The sequence below is a fragment of the Myotis myotis genome, unplaced genomic scaffold (genome assembly GCF_014108235.1).
Source record: "Myotis myotis isolate mMyoMyo1 unplaced genomic scaffold, mMyoMyo1.p scaffold_m19_p_7, whole genome shotgun sequence".
Lineage (NCBI taxonomy): Eukaryota > Metazoa > Chordata > Mammalia > Chiroptera > Vespertilionidae > Myotis > Myotis myotis.
The window spans coordinates 66,199,647-66,223,285 of NW_023416379.1; the positions used below are offsets into that span (position 1 = coordinate 66,199,647).

The window sequence follows — 23,639 nt, forward strand, 5'->3', positions numbered from 1 at the left end:
CCCACAGCCTTTCCTCCAATAAAGAATTAACCCGACTTTAAGATCTTCTACAATTTGAGCTCAATCTACTGTTTTGGTCTATTTTTTCACTATTTTTTATCATAGAGCTATATCTTCAAGCTCCTCTAGTCCTCTTTTACTAAGCATAGTTACTTTGTCTGTTTCCAGTTTCCATGCCTATCCTTCAAGGTGTTCAGTCCAAATGATATATTCCTTTGCACCTTATCTACCTACACTTCAAAATCTAGTTCAAATGCTAACCTTAAGCATGGAGTCTTTTCTGAAGGCCCTTTCAGGTATATTGGGTCTTTTTCATTCTTCAAACTTTACTGAAGTCTGTGCATATACCAGTAAGCTAAAATGCCATTCTTTATGTCATTAATAAGGGAATACTTGTCTTTGAGGTCTCACATTATCTATACCCACACATATATAACTGACTACAAATCATATAGAACAAGCTATCAATAGGACATATTTAGCACATAGTAATTGCTCAACAAATACTTGTTCAAAGAACTATTATTTGCATATTATGAATATCCCAAAACTCATCTATATATATAAAAGCCTGAGCAACCATTACCACCAGATGACCGGATGACCAGCTGGTAGCTATGATGCGCACCGACCACCAGGGGGCAGACGCTCAACACAGGAGCTGCCCCTGGTGGAAAGGGCGTTCCCACAGCCAACCTCCTGCAGCTGGCAAACTCCCTGCAGTCCTTCCCCATGGCCAGCCGGCCGGCTGGCCCTGATCGGCTGCTACTGGGACTGGGCGAGATGGCCCAGTAAGCCCCGATCACCAGCAGGCCAAGGGACCCCACCCATGCACAAATTTGTGCACCGGGCCTCTAGTTCACATATAAGTATGCAAATAAGATGGTAGTCTTTATAGATTTTTTTAAAAAAGGAAATTTTACCTTTTCAGTTGTAAGAGGTTTTGCAGGCTTTTCTGGTTCCTTTTCTCTCTTTTTCTCTTCTTTTTTTTTTTCCTTTTCTTTCTAAAACACAGCCCAAAGTTTTGCTAAGTTTACTTTTTAAAAATTGTCAGCTCTTAACACATTTTATTAGTTTGAGTTGTCATTTGAGAAAGGTACAAATTTTCAATGATGACAATATCTGGTGATACTGAAATATAAAAGTAAACAGCAAATTCATATTCTCAATGAGGTTATATATTGATGAATAAAAAACATCTTTTCTTGGCCCTCAGAGTTAGCTCAGTTGGTTAGAGTGTCATCCCGATACTGCAAGGTTGCAGGTCCAATCTGCGGTTAGGATACATAGAAGAAGCAACCAATGAATTCATAAATTAGTGGAACAATAAATCAATGTCTCTCTCTCTCTCATATCAATAAAAAAAAAAAAATTTTTTAAGAATATAATTTCTTGCCCAGCTGGTATTGCTCAGTAGTTGAGCACTGACCTATGAACCAGGAAGTCAAGGTTCAATTCTGGTCAGATAGGGGGTATGCAGGAGGCAGCCAATCAATGATTCTCTCGCATATTGTTTCTATCTATACTTCTCCCTTCCTCTCTCAAATCAATAAAATATATATTTTTAAAAAATATATCTTTTCTTAAAAAAACTAAAATGGAGGTGAGACTTGATATTTTAGAATTTGTGTAATTAAACAAATGAGACCTCTATTCAATAAAGTCTCACTGCATCTTTACATAAGCTTCCTAATAGCACCATAAAGTTCAAAATTGAATAAGAAGAAAAAATAAACTAACTGATGAATATAATTCCTATCACACAGATAAAGACAGATTATAACATGTAAATATAGAGGGGAAAGGTACAGTACAATCACTTTATAAGATGTCACAAAACATTTTCAGTCTATCACTACAGTATTGTGATTTTTTAAATGGCAAACAATTATTTTCTCGTGGAAAAAAAAGGTAAATATAGATACAGTATTTTGGGACCAGAGCCAGCTTACTAGTTAGTGTATTCCAACAGTCAAGGTAAACTATAATGGTATCATGATGTTCACAATTTGCAATTTCAAGACGGATGAAACAGGATATAATATTAAAAACTTAAGGACTACAAAGATGCCAAAAAAAGGAACATGAAATAAAAATTAATATGGATAAATGTTGAGAAGATCATGTTAAATGAAAGAAATAAAAAAGTTAAAAACCACATGCTTTCACTCATATGTGGGATATAAAACTGAAAGCAACAAAACAACAAGAAAAACAAAAACTCATAGACACAGACAACAGTATGGTGGTTACCGAAGGGAAGGAAGGTGGGGGAGTAAAAAGGATATATTATGGGGGTCAAATATATGAAAATGGTAGATTTGACTTTGGGAGGTGGACACACGCTACAATATACAGATGATGTATCATAAAATTGTACACTTCAAATCTATGTAATCTTATTAGCCAATACATTTAATTCAAAAAAAATCCTAAAAAAAAATAAAGATTAAACAAAGAGTATTATTCATAGGCATTACAGAGGAGAGAGATGTGTAGAAACCTAGAATTGAATGACTACTGCAACTGGGTACTGATCTAACCTTAGTTTCCTAGTAGTAAACACAACCATATAAATTGATGAACCCAGGTAAAGCAGAATAATAATCACACAAAAGTTAGTCTAAACGCCTAAAGGTTGAGTTTGCACCTGTGCCTTTAAAGTGGTGTTTGACACAACCGCTTTCAACAAAAGAATTTTTGCTATTTGTAAATCAGAAAAGGTAATACTGGCAATTACTAGGCTATAACATAAGAGATATAATAAAAGTTCCCATGGGCTAGGCAATATAATAAGCACCTTATTTTCTAATTTAATTTTTATAATAACTGTCTGGAAAAAACCTGTCATTATTGCTGTTTTACAAACAAAGAAACAAAATCTTAGGAAAGTAAGGCACAAGCAACACAGCTAATCAATGGTAGGGTCATGGGACAACAGAGACCAAACTCTCAAGTCTCACTACTCAGTGTCATCCAGTGGAGCATTGTTCTTTGGTATCACTCTTCCTTACAACAGCCAACACTTACTGATCCCTTATCATATGCTAAACACTACTTTGACTCACTTAATCCTAACTTTATGAGGTAAATAATAGTATCCCTGCTTTCTAAGTGAAAAATAAATGAGATGTGCAAAAATTCTTTATATATATATAAAAGCCTAAGTGACCATTCAACTGTTTGACTGGTAGCTATGACACACACTGACCACCAGGGGGCAGATGCTCAACGCACAAGCATGGAAACATGGAACAGACTAATGAATCACAGAGGGAAAGGGGGAAGGGGAAGGGCAGGAAGAGATTAACCAAAGATCTTATATGCATACTAGAGGCCCAGTGCACATATCTGTGCACCAGGGGGGTCTCTCAGCCTGGCCTGCAGGGATCGGGCTGAAACCAGGGGATCCCGGATTGCCAAAGGGTGCAGGCCAGGCTGAGGGACCCCACCAGTGCACAAATCTGTGCACCGGGCCTCTAGTATATTATAAAATGCTTTTCCTTCCTTCCCTCTCTCCCAGTTGCTCATTCCTCTGAACTGAAAGACCTACTTAGACACCTGGATGTTCCACAGTCATCTCATAGTCAACAGATACAACTTTTAATTCATCTCCCTTTTCTCTTCTCAAACCTGTTCCTCCTCCTCAGCTTCTACCCTTTTCTCACTCAATATCATCATCATCTACTAAAATGCTCAAGACAGAAACTGGGAGTCATCAAATCTTCCCAAAGTACCTCCGTATTCCATCGATTACTAATTCCCACAGATTCTATCTTCTCAAGATCTCTTAAAACTATAGTTTCCTTTTCATTCCCTCAGCCTCCATTTTAGCACATGCTCCCATCATTTTATTCACGGGTTATAACAGGTTCTCAGCCTTTTCCACACCCATCAACACAAAATTCACTCTCCACAGAAACAGTGGAGCTGTGTTATGACATAAAAATCAGATCCGGTTACTCCTTTTATCCTTAGAACTTATTAAAGTGCCAGAGCCTTTGGAATGAACATCAATTACCTTCAGCAGGCTCACAAGAAAACTCCTCTCTGACTTCTGTCCCTATCCTATGCATGTTACAGCCATGTCATTTTATTTGCAAATCCCCAAACATTCCACTTTGCTGACAGATTTTTCCCCCACAAGATGCTTTCTCTACTTGGAATGTACTCTCATCCTTATTGCTAATGTTTATTAAGAGTTTAAGATGCATCAAAAGTATGACTCCTGTATTAACTGTAGCACAATGAATGCATGTCAATCACAGCACACATTATATTGTATTAGAAACCCGTAAAGTTACCTAGTTGTCTATTTTTCACCATTAGACTATAAGCTCCTTGAGGTCAGGGGCCATATCTTATTTGCCTGTGTATCCTCCATGTCTAGTGCACCACTTATCAAGGTGTAGACACAGAAAAAGCGTTAGTTCAAACAATGTCTCAAATGAATTCATGATAACAAATGAAAAAAGTAAAGAGTAAAAATTTTTTAAACCTCAAATATGTGTAGGGATGGATTTAAAAATCCATAACAGGGTAGCATCATGTACCCTTAACCACTGCTACCCCAAACACAATCTAAAAATTATCATTGATTATTGTAAACTCATGATTCTATACTACATACATGACTGTTACTAATGCTTGAAAAAAAAAAACATTAACTGTCTTCAAGTGATTATAACAACAGAATCATAGAAACAAAACATTTTAATCAGATTTTACTAATATATCAAAGAATACAACAGCAACTATTAAAAACGTTAAGTAGAAGGCAGTAATGGAAACAACAGAAGGTTAATTCCTTCTTAAATATTGAGATATACCTATGGTACAAATAAATCAGTGATTTTTAAATTAAATATAGATTAAAGCCCTTTAATCCTACCTGTGGCATAGGAAAATATTCTAGAAATAGTTATATTTAACATATTTAATACTGAAGACCATACAAAATTTAAACAACTATTACAGCACTCCAAATTATGTATGGCATAATGAGAAAGGAAGTTCATTTACCACTGAACACTACATAATGTACCTGGCTAAAATACTAGCATACCTCCAATTTGCTTTTCTCAACAGCAGCTTGTAGAGAAGGAGAGGCTACCAAAGGCTGAAGGGGAGCATCAGAGGAAGAAATCTGTGGAATCAGATGAAAAGTCAGGAGAGAAAAAACAAAAAGAAGGTAATCAGAACTGACAGGTACAGGAAAGAAACAAACAAAAAAAAACATGTATTTCTAAGATACAGAAGTACTTAGGAGTATGTTAACAAAGGAAAATTATGCATCAAGAAGAATGTGTTGCTTTTTTTTTAAATTTCCACATAAAATTTCTTAAAATATTTATTGCAGGATTTGCATGATTAAAAATGGATTTCACTAGGGTATAAAATTTATTAAATCAGGTCATACTGAAAGTATTTAAAAAATAATTAAGCTTTGCCTGGGATTCAATTTTAGTCAATATTTACTATTGAAATACTAATGTATGAAGACATACTGTTCCAAGTAGCAAGAAGGTAGAAATGAGTTTGTGTGTTTTTTAACTTATAGTAACTGTTTTAAGAATGGAAAATAAAACAGATCTGAAGTAGGAGAAATTAAAGTTTTAACCTACTGTTTAAGAAAACAGAAAAAAAAAGGCCAGGATATGGAATAAAGTGGATTAATGCAATATAACAGCAAAGCAGCAGATAGACTTATAAAGCAATTTATACACTTCCTTCTTTAAGATCACACACAAACACTATTTCCAAAGCTGTACTTGCTGAATTACCCCAGAGCCTTATGAGACAGTTATATATGCAGCAGAGACAATTTATACATGAAAAAGGATTTCATCTAAAAGCCTTCTCACACATGTTCCTACTGAATTTCTATATATATGTAGTTGATCACTTTAATGGAAACATATCTTCCTGCTCTCTTTACTGCAAAAATATAACTGAAATATATTTACAAAATGTGTAGATCTTTGGAGCCATAAAACTGACATCTCTCTATTACCTAATCACATCAATAGTGCCTATGAGGAATTTAAAAATTAAAGGTACTACTATAGAAAGGTCATTATGTAATGTCAAAATAACATTATGAGATGACAAATCCTCATTCAATCTGCTTAAGTTAGTTAAGGCTGCAATTCCTGAATCACAATCCGAATTCATAAACCTCAGGGTTATTTTTTCCTTACACATTGTTGTAATTGTGCAAACCAGACATTTAGTGACTACTAATGGAAATTACACATAGAAGAAAATGTTTAAGAAATCAAACAGCATCTTAAAAGATGGCTTCAAAGCTGGTTTTCCCACTGGAAATTTACTTGCAAAAAATATTTAATCACTACTTTATGCAGAAAACAAGAGATAAAAAAGCACATAAAAACACTTAGGATGATAACCTATCATAAAGAGCTTTTTGACCATGCCCTGGCTGGAGTAGCTCATTGGTTATAGGATCGGACGCACACTGAAGGGTCTGAGGTTCAATTTCTAGTCAGGGATTGCAGGTATGATCCACATCCCCATCAGGGCACATGCAGAAGACAACCAATCAATGTGCTTTCTCACACTGATGCCTTTCTCTCTCTCTACCTCTCTCCCACCACCCTTCCACTCTCTCTAAAGTAAAAGTCAATGGACAAAATGTCCTCAGGTGAGGATTGACAACCAAAAAAAGACCTTTTTGCCCAAATTCATGTAAAGCTGGATATAAAAATATATGAGGGCCCTAGCCGGGTGCTCAGTGGTTAGAGCACTGAACTGCAGACCAGAGTGTCTTGGATTCAATTCTGGTCAAGGACACAGGTGACAAAAAATCCTATATAATAAAGCGGTAATATGCAAATTGACCGTCACATCCTCACACAAGATGGCCACCCCCATGTGGGCACAAGATGGCCGGCAGGGGAGGGCAGTTCGGGGCAACCGGGCCAGCAGGGGAGGGCAATTAGGGGCGACTGGACTGGCAGGGGAGGGCAGTTGGGGGCGACCAGGCCTTCAGGGGAGGGCAGTTGGGGGAAACCGGGATGGCAGGGGAGGGCAGTTGGGGGCAACCGGCCAGCAGGGGAGGGCAATTAGGGGTGACCAGGCATGCAGGGGAGGGCAGTTGGAGGCAACGGGGCCGGCAGGGGTGGGCAGCTGGAAGCAATTGGGCCAGCAGGGGAAGGCAGTTGGGAGCAATCGGGCCAGCAGGAGAGGAGTTAGGCGTCGATCAGTCTGGCAGGGGAATGGTTAGGGGGTGATCAGGCTGGCAGGCAGAAGTGATTAGGGGCAATCAGGCAGGCAGGCAGGCAAGCGGTTGGAGGCCAGCAGTCCCGGACTGTGAGAGGGATGTCTGACTGCCTGGTACAGGATATTTTTGTCACCTGTGTCCTTGACCAAAATTGAATCCACAGCTCTTCGGTCTGCAGTCTGATGCTCTAACCACTGAGCAACCAGCTAGGGCCCTCTCTACCGACAGTCGGACATCCCCCGAGGGGTTGCAGATTGGAGAAGGTGCAAGCTGGGCTGAGGGACACCCTCCTCCCCCGCCCAGTGCACGAATTTTGTGCACCGGGCCTCTAGTGTGTGTGTGTGTATATATATATATATATATACATATATGGAACAGGAGCATTTAGTATGTTGAGGGTTAATTCAAGATAATTAACACTGGACATAACTATATAATGTAATTCCTAGTAAGATATAAGATTAGTTACTTGCAAATCTATTGCCATGAAAGAGGAAGAAATAATTTACTCTTACTAGGATATAAACTTTAAAAAATCACCTTGCTTATTAATGATGAGGTATAATACATTATATCTTGGGTTAAACGTGATTTTTGTGAACTCTACTGAATTTTCATTACATTAATAATATAAACTCAATTTATTTTGTTCATTAGATTCCACATATGAGTGAGATCATGTGATACTTATCTTTCTCTGATTGGCTTATTTCCTTAGCATAATACTCTCCAGATCCAAAATAAACTAATGAACAAAACAGATCCAGAGACATAGAACCATGAACAGACTGATGAATATCGGGGGGGGGGGGGGGGGGGGGTAATGAGGTGGGAGGAGAGACTAACCAGGGAACTTATATGCATATATACATAGCCCATGGACACAGATAATAGTGTGGCAGAGGCTTGGCAGGAGCAGGTACGCAGAGGAGGGGGGTCAATGGGAGGGAAAAAGATAAAGCGGAAATCTATAATACTTTCAACAATAAAGATAAATTTTTTAAAATAAACAATAAAATAATATAAACTCAAGAGTATAAAATCTTTTACCTTGAATTTTTATTTTCGAAAGTATAAAAAATGTAAAAAAATCATAGAATATCTCTATGAACTTCACTAATATTCACCAAAACTTAACAGTGTACCATGTTTGTCGCACCACCACCCTCCCCCGCCCCCTTCCCCTGTATCTCAGCTGCTAGGCTTCACTGAGCCAATTAAAAATGAGTTACATGTATTCAAAGAACATTTTGATGGTTGCCAAATGGGAGGGGAACTTAGGGATGAGTGAAAAAGGGGAACCGATTAAGATGTACAAATTGCCAGTTATAAAATGTCACAGGGATGTAAAGTACAGCATAGGGAATAAAGTCAACAACACTGCAATAACTATGCATGGTGTCAGATGGATTCTAAACTTATTGGGTAATTGCTTCATAAGATATGTAAATATCTAATCACTATGATATACTAGTACACCTGAAATAATATTGCATGTCAACAGTAACTAAAATTTTTTAAATTAAAAACACTGAATTAGATAACTCAAAAATGGCTCTAGTAATGACAAAGACACTGATGTTGAAAATACATGTGAAGACTTTGAATAATCATTGCAATACTAGAGGCCTGGTTCATGAAATCTCTTATGTGCTCTTCATATATAAATTTGATGTTATTTTGCTGACTGCTGATATCACAAATTTTTTAAACATCAAATGAAAATATTTGCTTATATTCTGTGGCATATTATTAAATACTAGAGGCCCAGTGCACAAAATTAGTGCACTGGAGGGGAGGGGTCCCTCAGCCTGGCCTGCACCCTCTCGCAGTCCAGGAGCCCTAGGGGGAGGTCCAACTGACAGCTTAAGGGAGTGGGCCTAAGCCGTCAGTCAAACATCCTTACTGATGCCATGGAGGTGAAAGAGGCTCCCACCACCAATGCTGTACTCACCAGCCATGAGCCCAGTTCTGGCTGAGCAGCGCTCCCCCTGTGGGAGCACAGTGACCACCAGGGGGCAGCTCCTGTGTTGAGCGTCTGCCCCCTGGTGGTCAGTGAAAGTCATAGCGACCAGTCATTCCACCATCAGACCGAATGCAAGAGGATGCAGGCCAGGCCCAGGGACCCCACCAGTGCAAGATTGGGGCCAGGGAGGAATACAGTAGGTTGGCCAGGCGTGGAGGGACCACAGGAAAGCTCCAGGGTGTGTCCAGTCCATCTCGCTCAGTCCCAATCGGTCAGACCCTAGCCATGGTCAGTGCACGTCATAGCGACTGGTCGACCGGTCAACTGTCTGCCCCCTGGTGGTCAGTGCACATCATAGCGAGCAGTTAAGCGCCCTTAGCATATCATTAGCATATTAGGCTTTTATTATATAGGATAGCATAGATGACAGTGAGAGAAAACAGTATTTCATTAATAGAATTTATGTTAGGTTATTTTTAGGTGTGTTTGTATAATAAATTGCTATATTAATATTCTGAATAGAAAAAATAAAAATGACTTATAGATATTATGACACTTGATCCCTAAATATTTTATTCCAAAATACATCTTTTATGATGAAGAATTTCTCTTAACTAAGTATTATACCATTATCACACCTGAGGGGGGAGAAAACAATTCCATAACAACAGCTATCATTTAAAGGTAAAACCATTTTCGTATACATTACTATATAAAAGTAATTTCCAAATTGTTCTCATGAAAAAAAAATATTATATAGATTTAATTTAAAAGTTTTAAGGGGTGAGGGGGAGGTAGAAGAGGGCATAGAGAGGATAAAAGGTGATGGAAAGAGACTTGACTTGGGATGGTGAACAATACAAACACAATACACTATACACAGATGATGTATTATAGAACTGTACAACTGAAACATATATAATTTTATTAACTGTCATTCCAATAAATTTTTTTAAAGTTTAGAATATTAAAAAGAATGTATAATGTAAAAAAGCAGTATTCTATATAATAAAAGGCTAATATGCAAATCGACCGAAGGCAGAACGACCAGTCGCTATGACGTGCACTGACCACCAGGGGGCAGATGCTCTATGCAGGAGCTGTCTCCTGGTGGTCAGTGCGCTCCCACAGGGAGAGTGCCGCTCAGCCAGAAGCCCTGAGTCAGGTTCATGGCTGGCAAGTGCAGCGGCAGTGGCAGGAACCTCTCCCACATCCAAGGCAATCGGACATCCCCTGAGGGCTCCCAGACTGCGAGAGGGCACAGGCCAGGCTGAGGGACACACACACCTCCCCCACCCCCTCCCCCGGTGTACGAATTTTGTGCACCGGGCCTCTGGTATTTTATAGAACATGCTAAAAGGATTTCTTAAAATTTCACATGAAAACATATTACTTGCTTTAAAGTTAGTCCCTTTGACCCATAATGCTATAACTAAACTTAGTTATCACACTATAATTGTCATTCTCAATATTATCAATTTTTGTCAGTCTTTCAAAAGATTTCCTCTCCTACATTCATTGTAAATGCAGCCCAAACTCTACACCAGGGTATCTTTGCTCAAAAATACACATTGACAATATGTTAGAACATTTTTTAACAAGATTTTTTCATGGTCAAAGAGAATATATTAAAATATCCTTATTTTGTTAGTATTTGATTAAATTTTTTAGAATATTGCTTCTCCTTATGGACTGAAAAGAAAAACCAGTTTGCATGTAAAATGAGATGAAATCATTGTCTCTAAATTGCTTTCCAGACTTAACCACAAGTTTAACTAACTTATAGCTTGCTTATTAATCTAAAAATCAAAGGCCAAAAAAATGATTGCATCAATAAAGAGAATTAGTCTTAAATTATAACTAACTGGAATGGGAAAATATAATCAGGAAAAAAAACATTTAAAAAAACAGTGATAAATCATATTTGATCACTATAGTAAGGTTCAACTATTAGTTATCAAAAGGCTTGATAATAACCAATGAACAGGTTCACTAAAGCCATTAGGGAAGGATAAATTGACCTTTTTATTTTACACAAATTTCCAGGATGTAGTAAAATAATTTCCTCTCCCCCTTTGTTCCATTATTGGCCTTATCTTTTTTTTTTATAAATTTCATAAAATTAATTAAACGCCATTTAAGCAGTTATTAGACTCACAGAATATGCTCCTTTCTAAATCAAGAGTTCTGCTCCAGGAGAGCTCATTAACATATATGACAAAAAGTTCCAATATACAAATTTGACAAAGTATATAACTAGTATATTTTTACAATAAATAAATTGAGCGGTATTGTATGTTAAAGTTCAAGATCTATGGAACAAACTGAAATTAGTGACAGATGAAGATTTTACTTACATTTGTAACAGCTATAGCATTTTTATCATAGTATTTCTTCTTTTCGTATTTATCTCTGATGAAAAATTCCACTGCTCTGAAAACAAATAACTTAAGGAAAAGCATGAGCTCAGTAGCATGTACACGCCCTTTGATTCATTCCTCTCCACAAAGTTTAAATTCTAAATTCATTTTTCCTACTCCTCAGTCTATGTTTTCCTCTCACACTATTTCTATAACTAAACTCTATAATCTACTTTTCTTTCTACCAAAAAAGTTGGTCTCTTTCAAGAAATTACCCCCAACCAACAAAAGCACTCAACCCAATTCTAGAAAGGAAAGTAACTGTATTTCTCAATTCCATGATATTCCTAAGCTCAACTCCATCTTCACCAAACTCTAAACTCAATTAAGGTTCATTTTGGATTTTCAGTATAAAGAAAATAATCAGTACCCACAGTATACCAGACATTGTGTGTTGTCCATAGTTTCTTTCCTTTAATCCTTCCACAGCCCAGTAATGTGCATATTATTATTTTCACATCATAGATGAAGAATCAGGAACTGGGAAATACCGAACAATTGAGACTGTACTACTTATATTTTTTCCCAATATACATGCTGCCTCTAAGTGGTGGCCAATTTTTTTTTCTCCCCCAAATCTGAGAAATGGGGGGAAAGTCAAGAAGCTAAAGCCAAGATTACTGCTATTTAATGTTTTTGAAGGTGGCTAAATTAGCCTTTCGTGTTGATGGAGTGAGCCACTTCTAGTGGGATTTGAGAATTGGGGGTTATCTGATATCGATGACTTCTCTTGCCACTCAATTACTGCTTTATCACTAAAAGGAAATTCTTCCGTCAAGGATTCTTAACCTTTTTAGTACCATGAACCCCACAGGTAAAACCTGTGGACTCCCTTCTGTGACTCTTAATGCATAAAATAAAATACATAGACTTATGAAGGAAATGAATCACTCTGAAATACAATCTGTGGATCCCCAGGTTAAGACACTCTTCTGTTCAAAAGGAAAGTTACCTAAAGAAGTAAAACAATGTATTTTCAGTCAATAACTCCATATTAGAAGTTAACAAAAGCCTTTTAAAAATTGACAGTTGAGGCAATAGATAATAGAAAGAGCTGACAGATCACTACTCAGTGGATATAAAAGAGCTGAGGTATTATGAAAACACTCAAAGGCCTTTCATAATGGCAAGACAGAAAATCTAAACATTCAATTTATTAAAATAGGCGAAATGACTGAAGCTGACTTTTAAAGATAGTTTTCTACAACCTATGTCAAAGGCATTTTACATTATCTTTTTTTTTTTCTCCTCTTAACCTATAAGGTAAGTGCCACTTACATCTAAAACTGGGGCACAGGCCGAAACCGTTTTGGCTCGGTGGATGGAGCGTCGGCCTGCGGACTGAAGGGTCCCAGGTTTGATTCCGGTCAAGGGCATGTATCTGGGTTGCGGGCACATCCCCAGTGGGAGATGTGCAGGAGGCAGCTGATCGATGTTTCTCTCTCGTCGATGTTTCTAACTCTCTATCTCTCTCCCTTCCTCTCTGTAAAAAATCAATAAAATATAAATAAATAAATAAATAAATAAATAAATAAATAAATAAAATAAAACAAAACTGGGGCACAGAAAGTTTTAGAAGTTCTCTGGAATTCTTCTAGTACAGTGCAAAAGAGAGTTGTGATTCAAAACTAGGACTGTCTGATATCCACCTTTTCAGAATGTTATTGGTCAACACAAGTTCATTTGTGAATCAGTCTGTTAATTTCTGGTAATGATAATACATGCTTTAAAATCTAAAGAAGAATGTCAATTTGAAGGGCACCTTTATTTTCAAAGTAGCCTTGGTGACCCTTTCAAGTGTAAAGTGCCAGGGCTGCTAAAAGGCTGCTTATTTAGGTATGTGAGCATTTTGGCAGCCAATTTTATACCAAAAATTAACAAGTGTGCCAAGATTTTCATAAAATGCAATGTTATATTTACATAAATTGTTTTACATGTATCTCAGCTAAATGCTGTTTTGTCATAATTATAAATCTAAATTTGCATTATATTTTTCTAACAAAAAAAAGATGAAACGATCAGAAAAGCTGGCCCTTTGTGGATGAACTGAGCAATTTTCATTGTAGACACAACTTTTATCTCCACAAATGGGAAGAAAAAAAAAAAGAACATACTTATTGTGAACAATAAGAGGTCAACACCTCATATAAATATGACCATAATTCGTAAATGCTTTAGAAGTAATCACATTTAATTTGAAAAATCAAATAAGCATTCTTCTTTCTTCTAAGGTGCAGACTAATGTTTCCAGTTACTAAATGGGTATCTCTAAGTACAGTGGGGCCTTGGCTTACGAGTGTCCCGACTAACGAGTTTTTCGAGATACGAGCCGTCTCTCAGCCGATTTTTTGCTTTGAGTTGAGAGCTAAGATTTGGGTTAGTATGTGTCCAACACACACCTCAACCTGCACAAAGTAATAAAGCACGGCTCATTATCTTTCATTTCTAACCCTTAAACTTTCATTGGTACTGAATTCCTTCTCTCCACTGAATTTCATAGAACCTCAGCCAACCTAGAAAATCTGGGGTCATCTCAGTATTTTTCTCAGAAACAAAGCCAATCTAAACCTAACTCAACTGCTCCTTCTCCCAAATTTCCTTCTAATCTTTCCAATTGCCTGCTCTCCATTTTCAATGCCACCATTTAATTTATATTTTGTTATTACTCACTTCAGGGCTATACTAAGTATTCTACATGGTCTCTCTGACTCCAAGATCTCCTTCAACTAATCTTCCTTGTGGAGAAGGTAATTTTTTCAGTGTTTCTCCTGCTTCAAAATCCTTCGAGGTTTTTCAAATCCTTCAATCCGTTTAGGCCAATGAAATGAGGTCTAAACTGCTCTATATAGTATTAAAAATTCTTCATAATTTGGAAAATAAGCTTCTACTGCCACTTAACCCACAAACAAATCTTGTCACATCAAGACCTTAAAATGTTATGTTTCTTCACACTTTAATACTTCTCATACAATTTTTATGTCTGTAATGTACCTCCCATTCTTACCCTAGAATCTTGCTATAATACAAATGGCCTTGGATACCAGATTGCTAAATTTGTGGGAAGGAAGTGGGGAAGCAGAAACAGAAAAAGTCAAATACAAATACTAATTTTTTAAATATAACTTAAAAGATTTCTACATAAATATGAAAATATATATAATGACTTGTATCTCATGTGTGAAAAGATCATCTTTTTTTTCACTGTTTGACCATACAAACTGTTTTGGTACACAAGTGGATAACATATAACTAATATATAACTGATTTTTAAGAAACTATATTTTACTGCAAATGTCACCTATGGATAGAATCACAAATACCTACAATGAATTAAATATTAATATTTATAGAGCAGCACAATTGTGATGTTGCTTTCTCAAACTTCAATATGAGTTTAAGAAATCCTACAGAATCAAAAGTTTATCTTTAGCAACTGTGAAAACATCCTAATTAAAATGCCTTTGAGAAAATATTCTATTCATTCATTAGAACAGATTTGTAAAGTAAACACAGTTGTGCAGCCTATGCAAATATGGAATGTCAGTAGTGAATATCAGCATAAATTACTTCAGTACTCCACTTACACTAAATATGTAATTTGCCATTTAAATGTATACATGCCAAACTACTTCACATAAATATAATTACAATATAAAGGTAATCAAAGAAAATCCCTTTGGAAAAGATTTTTTTAAATATTCACGATATACACAAATAAATCTCTAATAAACAGTCTAAAACAGTGATGGCGAACCTTTTGAGCTCGGCGTGTCAGCATTTTGAAAAACTCTAACTTAACTCTGGTGCTGTGTCACATACAGAATTTTTTTTGATATTTGCAACCATAGTAAAACAAAGACTTATATTTTTGATATTTATTTTATATATTTAAATGCCATTTAAGAAAGAAAAATCAACCAAAAAAATGAGTTCGCGTGTCACCTCTGACACGCATGTCATAGGTTCGCCATCACTGGTCTAAAATAAACTCTCCAATCAAGAGGTGGACATAGACTGATGAAAAGGGAAAGATGCAAAGATTGAGAAACAGCGATCAGGCTATCAATCCCCAGAAGGAAAGTAGGGGAGGGCGGGGGTAAGGGGAAGAGATCAACCAAAGGACTTGTATACATGTATAATAAGCCAAACCAATGGACATGGACAATAGGGGGATGGGAGCATGACTGTGCGGGGCAGGGGGGGGGGGGGGGGAGTGAGGTTGGGGGTTAATGGGGGGGATGAGGACACATTTGTAATACCTTAACTAATAATAATAATAATAATAATAATAATAATAATAATAAAAAAAAAAGAAGAGGTGGAAATCACAGCCCTGGCCAGGAAGCTCTGTTGCTTAGAACATTGGCCCAATATGCCAAGGTTACAGTTTGATCTCCAGTCAGGGTAAATACAAGAAGCAACCATTTAAATAAGTGGAACAACAAATTGATCCTTCTTTCTCCCCACCCCCTCAGAATAAATAAATAAAATTTTAATGAAAAATAAAAGAAATAGAGATCAATCAAGAAGAAAAGGTATAATATTTTATACTTAGTAATAATTACATAAAAATACTACGTAGATCATGTATTACCAGATTCCTACCAAAATTTACTATACACAAAGCACAGCCCAGGACAAAGCAAGTTTTATTTTTAATGAGCAACAGTATGATAAAGTTCACATCTTCCTAAGCACAGTTAAATATGAACTATAAAAATAAGTTCATTCCTTACAAAACCACAATAAAGAAGTATTAAAGGATACTGATCTGTCTGTGGTCTTCGAAAGTTCTCTGGAAGATTGGCTTCATAGAGTAGTCTTGCTTTAGTATTTCCCATATCCTGCATGCACTATAATAAAAACAAAAATCAAGTATTTGCATTATTCACACGAGCATTTAAAAGTAATTCCTGCCTGGCCAGTGTGGCTTAGTGGATGAGTGTCAACCTATGAACCAGGAGGTCATGGTTCAATTCCCAGTCAGGGCACATACCCAGGTTGCAGGCTTGCCCTCATTGTCAGACGTGCAGGAGGCAACCAATCAATTATTCCCTCTCATCATTGATGTTTCTATCTCTCTCTCCCTCTCCCTTCCTCTCAGAAACAAATCTATCTATATAAAACCCTAATATGCAAATCGACCAAACGGTAAAATGACAGTCACGATGATGCACACTGACCACCAAGGGGCAAACGCTCAACACAGGAGCTGCCTGCAGGCCCCAACCAGCGGCAGGGGGCGGGGCTGGCGAGTGGACGGCACCAGACCAGCCAAGGTGGGTGCAAGCGGGGCCCCAATCACCCCGCCAGTCACCCCACAGATCAGCCCTGATCGCCACCCAGGCCTAGGGACCCTACCCGTGCGTGAATTTCGTGCACTGGGCCTCTAGTAAAAATATTTTTTAAAAAAAGTAATTCCTATACACACACACATATATACATATACAAGGTAACATTTATTTCCAGTACATATACTTCTCTTTAAAAAAAATAATCTAAATCACAATTATGAAAGTACTATGTTCAAAATAAAAACATATTTCTAATCCTTCACATTTTTTTCAACGTATATGGATCCACAGTTTTCTAATGCCTTTTTCTGTGCATATAACAGCATCTTCATTTATACTCACTATTTCCTACAAGTGAATTCCTAGGGTTGTTCATGTGCAGTACTTTTGTTTTAAATATACTACTTGAACAACACTACCATTTTCAAAGTAAACAACTCAAGATCAAATTTTCTTTGTTTTGATTTTCAAAATACTCTGGGGTTTCATGATTTTTACTCAAGATCACTATGGAAAGGAGATAAAAGAGAAATAGTGCTGACCTAGAACTCTACATAAGTGGATTGATATCTTTGGAGTTATTAACTTCTTTGAGATTTTGCTGAAAGCTATAGATCCGCTCCCTACCAAACAAACAAAAAAACTGTGCCCAATGGCCAAATTTTACATACAAGTTCAGGAGTTCATAGAACTTCATCCCTAAAATCTATAAACCCCAAGAGTTTTTGATAATAATTTCAATCAGTTTAATTACATTTCAGTATCATCTATGAGTAAAGACTAGCCAAACAGTACTTCCTGGATAGTCTATTACATTAGAAACTAAATTAACATTTACAAACAAAGCGTTATTCTATTATTATTTTACATTATTTACATACGGCTTGAGTCCCTTAAAATGTTTTAATTGGTAGAAAACCCCGTTTTTATAATTCCTTTTATTTTTCTGGTTTCCTGGACATCCCCTCCACCTCTCAGCTCTCCCCTCTCCCCCACACATCCTGGAAAAGGCAATTCAGATTTAAAAATTATTGAATGCTGACCTTGAGTTGTAGGCCTCAAGGATACAAGGAGTTTATCTTCCTTCAAATAAAAAAGTAGTGACATTTCTTCCAACTGAGAGTTTTAAGGTATGCAAAATACTAATATACCCTAACTTATGCTCTCTACTCCACCCCACCTCAACATACATATTCTCTCAAATTAAACTTGATTTTTAAGTCATTCTTCTAGAGACAATGAGAAAGTGAAGTAATAGGGGGCTGGGAAATATAAGGGAATAGTAAACCAAAAAATAATTTTTGTGTTTTTATTTAGTTTTAAAGAAGAAAAAAACAGAGGCTAAAGCAAAATAAACCCAGACTTCAAAAGTGTATCCGATGCTAATAAAATATCATGTCAACTATAATTTTAAAATAATTTTTTTAAGTATATGAGATGAGGAAAACTGTATAAAGTGAACTGACAAAACAGGGTCAGAGGACTATATTACATTATGACACACCCTACCTGGAAGTTAGTTATGCATAGAGCTAATATGTAATTCTGTGTGGCAGGAGAAGAGTTGAGAAATTTTCAGTATAGCTTGTTCTTTTTGAAAAAGAGGAAAAATGTTTCCCATCTCAAATATTCAAATGATGCTGAATCTTTGTGCCATGGTGGGAATTTGAAAGTAGAGTAGAGATAATCAAGATAATAAAGACATTAAACAATTAGAAAGAATTAAACCAAGAAAAAATAATTTCTTAATTGGCACCATATATGCAATGAAGCATAAAGTAACTTCGAAACAGCTCACAAAAACTATGAAAGTAAAAAAATTTGAAAAGTTTATCAAGCAAACAAGAATACATAGAAATTTTACCAAAAAAATTAGTAAGACTAAAAACAGGATCTACTATACATGCCACATTTCATTGACCATGTTACATTTTTCTTCATATTTTAACATGTATGAAATAGTAATTTATAATTGATGTTATCTTATAATAAATAATTTTTTTCTTATTAGTCTGTAAAATGGAGGTGTACTTTACAATCAGCGATATCTTATATTCAATGATAGGACTATACACATTATATGTATTCTTTAATGTAGGTCATTACACTTTTTTGGCAAAAAAAAATATTTAGGAATAAGGCATACGTGTACATTATACCAAACTAATGTTGTACTAGGGATGCTATCCATCACAATTAGGAGGGAAAAAAAGAGGTATAAAATCTGAAAGGGAGTAGTGATGTGAACTAGTATGTCATTTCTACAAGAGACCACTACAAAAAACTGACTGGGTGCAGGTGCATGGGTGTGTGGTTGTTAGTTGGGACAGGGGGAAACAATGATTCAATGACATCAGCAATGTAGAAGGATCATTTTGTAAGAAAGAAGATATTAGTGAGCTCAGATAATATCTAAAAAGTAGAATACAGCAGAAGGAAAGTCAGCAATGAAAATTTCAGTAGAGTTAGAAGAGTAAACAATTTGGAGATTAAAACCAGGGAAAATAAACAATAGGAGAAGGCATTTTGAGGAAGTAATAGGAGTATGGTACAAACTAGTTGTTCGAAAGTATCAAGACACTACATACAGGTAAGGGCCCTATAGAACACTTTAGAAAATTTATTCTATTGGTCTTGAAGAGCAAACTCTGTTGTCTGCTAATCAGCAGAAAATAATAAAAACATTCTAATGACTACAATGATAAACATTACCTTTAATACTTTATTTTTATATATAAACTAGAGGCTCGGGGCATGAAAATTCATGCACTGGAGGAGGGGTCCCTCAGCCAGGCCTACCCCCTTCTCACAGTATGGGAACCCTCAGGGGCGGGAGGCAACCTGGTGATCAGGGGAAGGCGACACCCCATCACACCTCTATTGCTGCCACTGCCAGCAGCACAAGCCTCGGCCGGCCCTGGTTACCTGAGCCTCAGGCAGCCCTGGGCAGCTGGCAGCCGGGCAGCCATCATCCAAGGCTTACCTGTGCCTCGGGCCGGCCCTGGGAGGCTAGGGGGCTGAAGGGACTGGGGGATCTCCAGAGGCAGGCGCACACAGTGGCCGGCCTTGCCACGCACCTGCTGCCCCAGCGGAGCTGAGGGGACTGGGCGCCACCATCTTGTGGCTATGGGCACCGCCATCTTTGAGGGCATGGCAGCAATTAGCATATTCCCTCCTTATTGGCCGTGGGCGCTGCCATCTTTGCGATGGCATGAGGGTCATTTAGCATATTCCCTCTATTAGATAGGACAAGATATTATAAACTGTATGCCTAATATACAGTATATATATTATATACATTGTATATACATATATGGCATTAAAATGTGGTTGGTGTGTGTGCAGGAGGCATCAGTAGTTTAGATATCTCAGATCGGATCTAACAAAACTGGACACTACATGCTGCAGGGCTTACCAACATCAGGCTCTTTGCTTTAGAGCAGCAGTTCTCAACCTGTGAGTTCCAATCCCTTTGGCGGTCGAACGACCCTTTCACAAGGGTCGCCTATGACCATCCTGCATATCAGATATTTACATTACGATTCATAACAGCAGCAACATCACAGTTATGAAGTAGCAACGAAAATAATTTTATGGTTGGGTCACAACATGAAAAACTGTATTTAAAAGGCCAGAAGGTTGAGAACCACTGCTTTAGAGGCTCACAATTCTAGGAAATTGAAGCAGACAAGAGGTTATATGTGGAAGACCCCCTATTGTTTTCACTAGCTGATAAGCATAGACAGAGAACCCCCCAAAGGCTGGAGCTAGGCGCCACCTCTGTTTGTCCAGACAGTGGTAGCTGAAGCAACTTCCCCATTTATTATTATGTAAATCCTTGCTGATGGGCTAGTCTGCCTGTTGCCGGGGGTCACCTGCCTAAGGGCTATGCTATGGGTGTATCCCAAATCAATAAAAGCTTGGTGAGATCTGAGCACTGGTGGAAGTCCTTCCTCCTGAGTTGGACTTACTCGCCTGGTCCCCCAATATTTCCAAATTATCTCGTGTCTTTTCTCTTTCATTTGTGTGCGGCTCCGCTTCCAGGTCCTGAACCCTGATCCACACGGGACGTGGAGGGAAACATTTACCAACAGTTATATGATTGCTCTACTGGATAATACAATGAATCAGTTACAGAGTTGAGTCTAGGATCAAATTTTTTCAGTCCCAATTCTTATTGCCATGCATCAGCTAGTCAAAGAAAGTATCCAGGAAATGTCAACATAAAACAGAATACTTAAGTGTTGCCTCCATTATTAAATCATTATTCCTGTTATTAAAACATTACTTCTTTTAGGTCTCCCATCAAAAATGCTTTAGAAAAATGCACTGACAGGAGAATTTTAGTTGCTTATTCTCTGGCATTTATAATTCAGTTTTCCAGAGCTGGGACGAGCAGAGTGGTTGCAAAAAGAAAAAAAAAGGGTGGGGGATCTGAAAAGGGGCATATACTTCTTTTAAATAAATTGCCATTTAGGTAGAGCACATTTTAAAGTTAATATTATTTACTATATATATTAAATTAAATCTGTCCTATCATATGTTCCCAGAAAGATGAACTTTACCTTGTACTTTTTGAATGAAAAACTTCATCCAAAATTATCACCATTATAATTGCAAAGGCAGGCTTCACCTGAAAATCTTACATAATAATAGACAAACATGGTAATTGACCATACCTTCGCTACGCCTCACATTGGCTAATCAGCAAGATATGCACATTAACTGCCAACAAAGATGGCGGCCAGCAGCCACGAAGTTGGAACGGGCAGGAGGCTTGCTTGCTCCAGTGATGGAGGAAGCCAAGGTTCCCCACCTGCCACGGCCAGCCCTAAGCTACACTCAAAGCAACGAAGTTTCAATTATAGAAGGTAAATAAACCCCAGATACCTGCTTTCAGCCCACTGAGGTCATGGAGCTGGAGCGAGCAGGAGCCGGCTCTGAGCTCCACTGAAAACAACAAAGTTTCAATTATAGAAGGTAAACAAACCCCAGATACCTGCTTTCAGCCCGCCATGGCCATGGAGCTGGAGCGCAGGAGGCTTTCCCTCCCACCCGCCCTGGCCAGCTCTGAGCTCCACTCAGGCAACAAAGTTTCAATTATAGAAGGTAAATAAACCCAGATACTTGCTTTCAGCCGGCCGTGGCCACGGAGCTGGAGCCTTGGGTTGCCCTGGCCATGGAGGAAGCCAAGCCTGGCCGGCTCTGAGCTCCACTCCAGGCTACAAAGTTTCAATTATAGAAGGTAAATAAATCCCAGGGAAAAAAAAAAGAAAAAAAGGAGAGGCTGGGAGCTTCTGTCGCTGGGGAGGCTTGGCCAGCCTGAAAACGGCCCTCACCCCTTCACCCAGACTGGCCAGGCACCCCAGTGGGGACCCCCCACCCTAAAGGTGGTGTGGCCAGCCTGAAAACAGCCATCAGCCCCTCACCCAGGCTGGCCAGGCACCCCAGTTGGAAACCCCACCCTGAAGGGCAAACCAGCTGGCCCCCACCCATGCACCAGGCCTCTATCCTATATAATAAAAGGGTAATATGCAAACTGACCCTAACAGCAGAAAGACTGGGAATGACTGGTCACTATGACACACACTGACCACCAGGGGGCAGATACTCAATGCAGGAGCTTCCCCCTGGTGGTCAATGCGCTCCCACAGTGGGAGCTCTGCTCAGCCACAAGCCAGGCCGATGGCTGCCAGTACAGCGGTGGTGGTGGGAGCCTCTCCCACCTCCTCAGCAGCACTAAAGATGTCAGACTGCAGCTTAGGCCTGCTCTCCACTGGCAAATGGACATCCCCCGAGGGCTCCCGGGCTGCCAGAGGGATGTCTGATTACCAGCTTAGGCCCAATCCCCCGGGGAGCGGGCCTAAACCAGCAGGTGGTCATCCCCCGAGGGGTCCCAGACTGCGAGAGGGCACAGGCCGGGCTGAGGGACACCCCCTGCCCCCGTGCACAAATTTTTGTACACCGGGCCTCTAGTGGTATAATAAATCACACTTACAAATCCCAAAAACCTACTATAAAAAAGTATTTTGTCCTTATCAATCCATAATCTATCTGTTGTTTCTCCATTTAAACCAGTACAAAGACTAACACTTGCCTAAAGCCTCACACATCATTTGAGATTCAATTTCAAAAATACTATTTTAAAATGAAATGCTGAAAAGCATATGTGGGCTGACATGTTATCATCACAATCTAATGTGGATGAAGCATTTCTATTTCTGAAACTTTCTTAGTAAAAAACATTTCATACTCAATTCTAGTTTTTGCTCTAACAAAATTTATATTCTAAAAGTGTTCTAAGTTGCTTTGGGGGGATGGTATATAAGCAGCACACATAAATGGTTTTAACTGAAAAAAAGAACTTTTAAATGAATGTGAAGATAAAAGGTAACAGAAACAGACAAAAATAAAATGTGCTCTAGTTTAAATCATTGTCAATATCAGGAAATAATAATAAATGAAAAGCCACTTAATATTCCAAGTTAATGATTCATTCTCCTGAGAATAGAACATCTTTTTTTTTTCCTTAATCTTCCAAAATCTTGGAAAGTAGAGCTCTTTGTGAAATCCAATTAAGTGATACAACTAATTGTATCTTCAGGTTATGACTTCTATTTGTCCTACCAGCCCAACAAAAGCCAAAAACAGTTCAGTCCAACCAGTGGCTAATTTAAAAACTATGGCTGCTTGGACCTCCCTTCTCCTTCACGTTG

At 38.1% G+C, this 23,639-nt stretch overlaps 1 protein-coding gene across 10 annotated transcripts in view; it reads right to left on the reverse strand.

Annotated features, from left to right (window-relative positions):
* The window catches only part of SMAP1 (small ArfGAP 1), a 124,177-nt gene that overhangs the window by 48,586 nt on the left and 51,952 nt on the right, over nucleotides 1-23,639 (reverse strand). For 7 of the 10 annotated variants that reach the window (XM_036317545.1, XM_036317542.1, XM_036317549.1 and 4 more), the window contains 4 exons: nucleotides 16,397-16,482; nucleotides 11,567-11,642; nucleotides 5,066-5,146; nucleotides 924-1,004 (listed from right to left, as the gene is read on the reverse strand). In XM_036317545.1, coding sequence (XP_036173438.1) covers nucleotides 924-1,004; nucleotides 5,066-5,146; nucleotides 11,567-11,642; nucleotides 16,397-16,482 — 324 coding nt within the window. The remainder of the gene's footprint in view (nucleotides 1-923; nucleotides 1,005-5,065; nucleotides 5,147-11,566; nucleotides 11,643-16,396; nucleotides 16,483-23,639) is intronic. The other 3 variants (XM_036317543.1, XM_036317544.1, XM_036317546.1) reach the window with 3 other exon arrangements.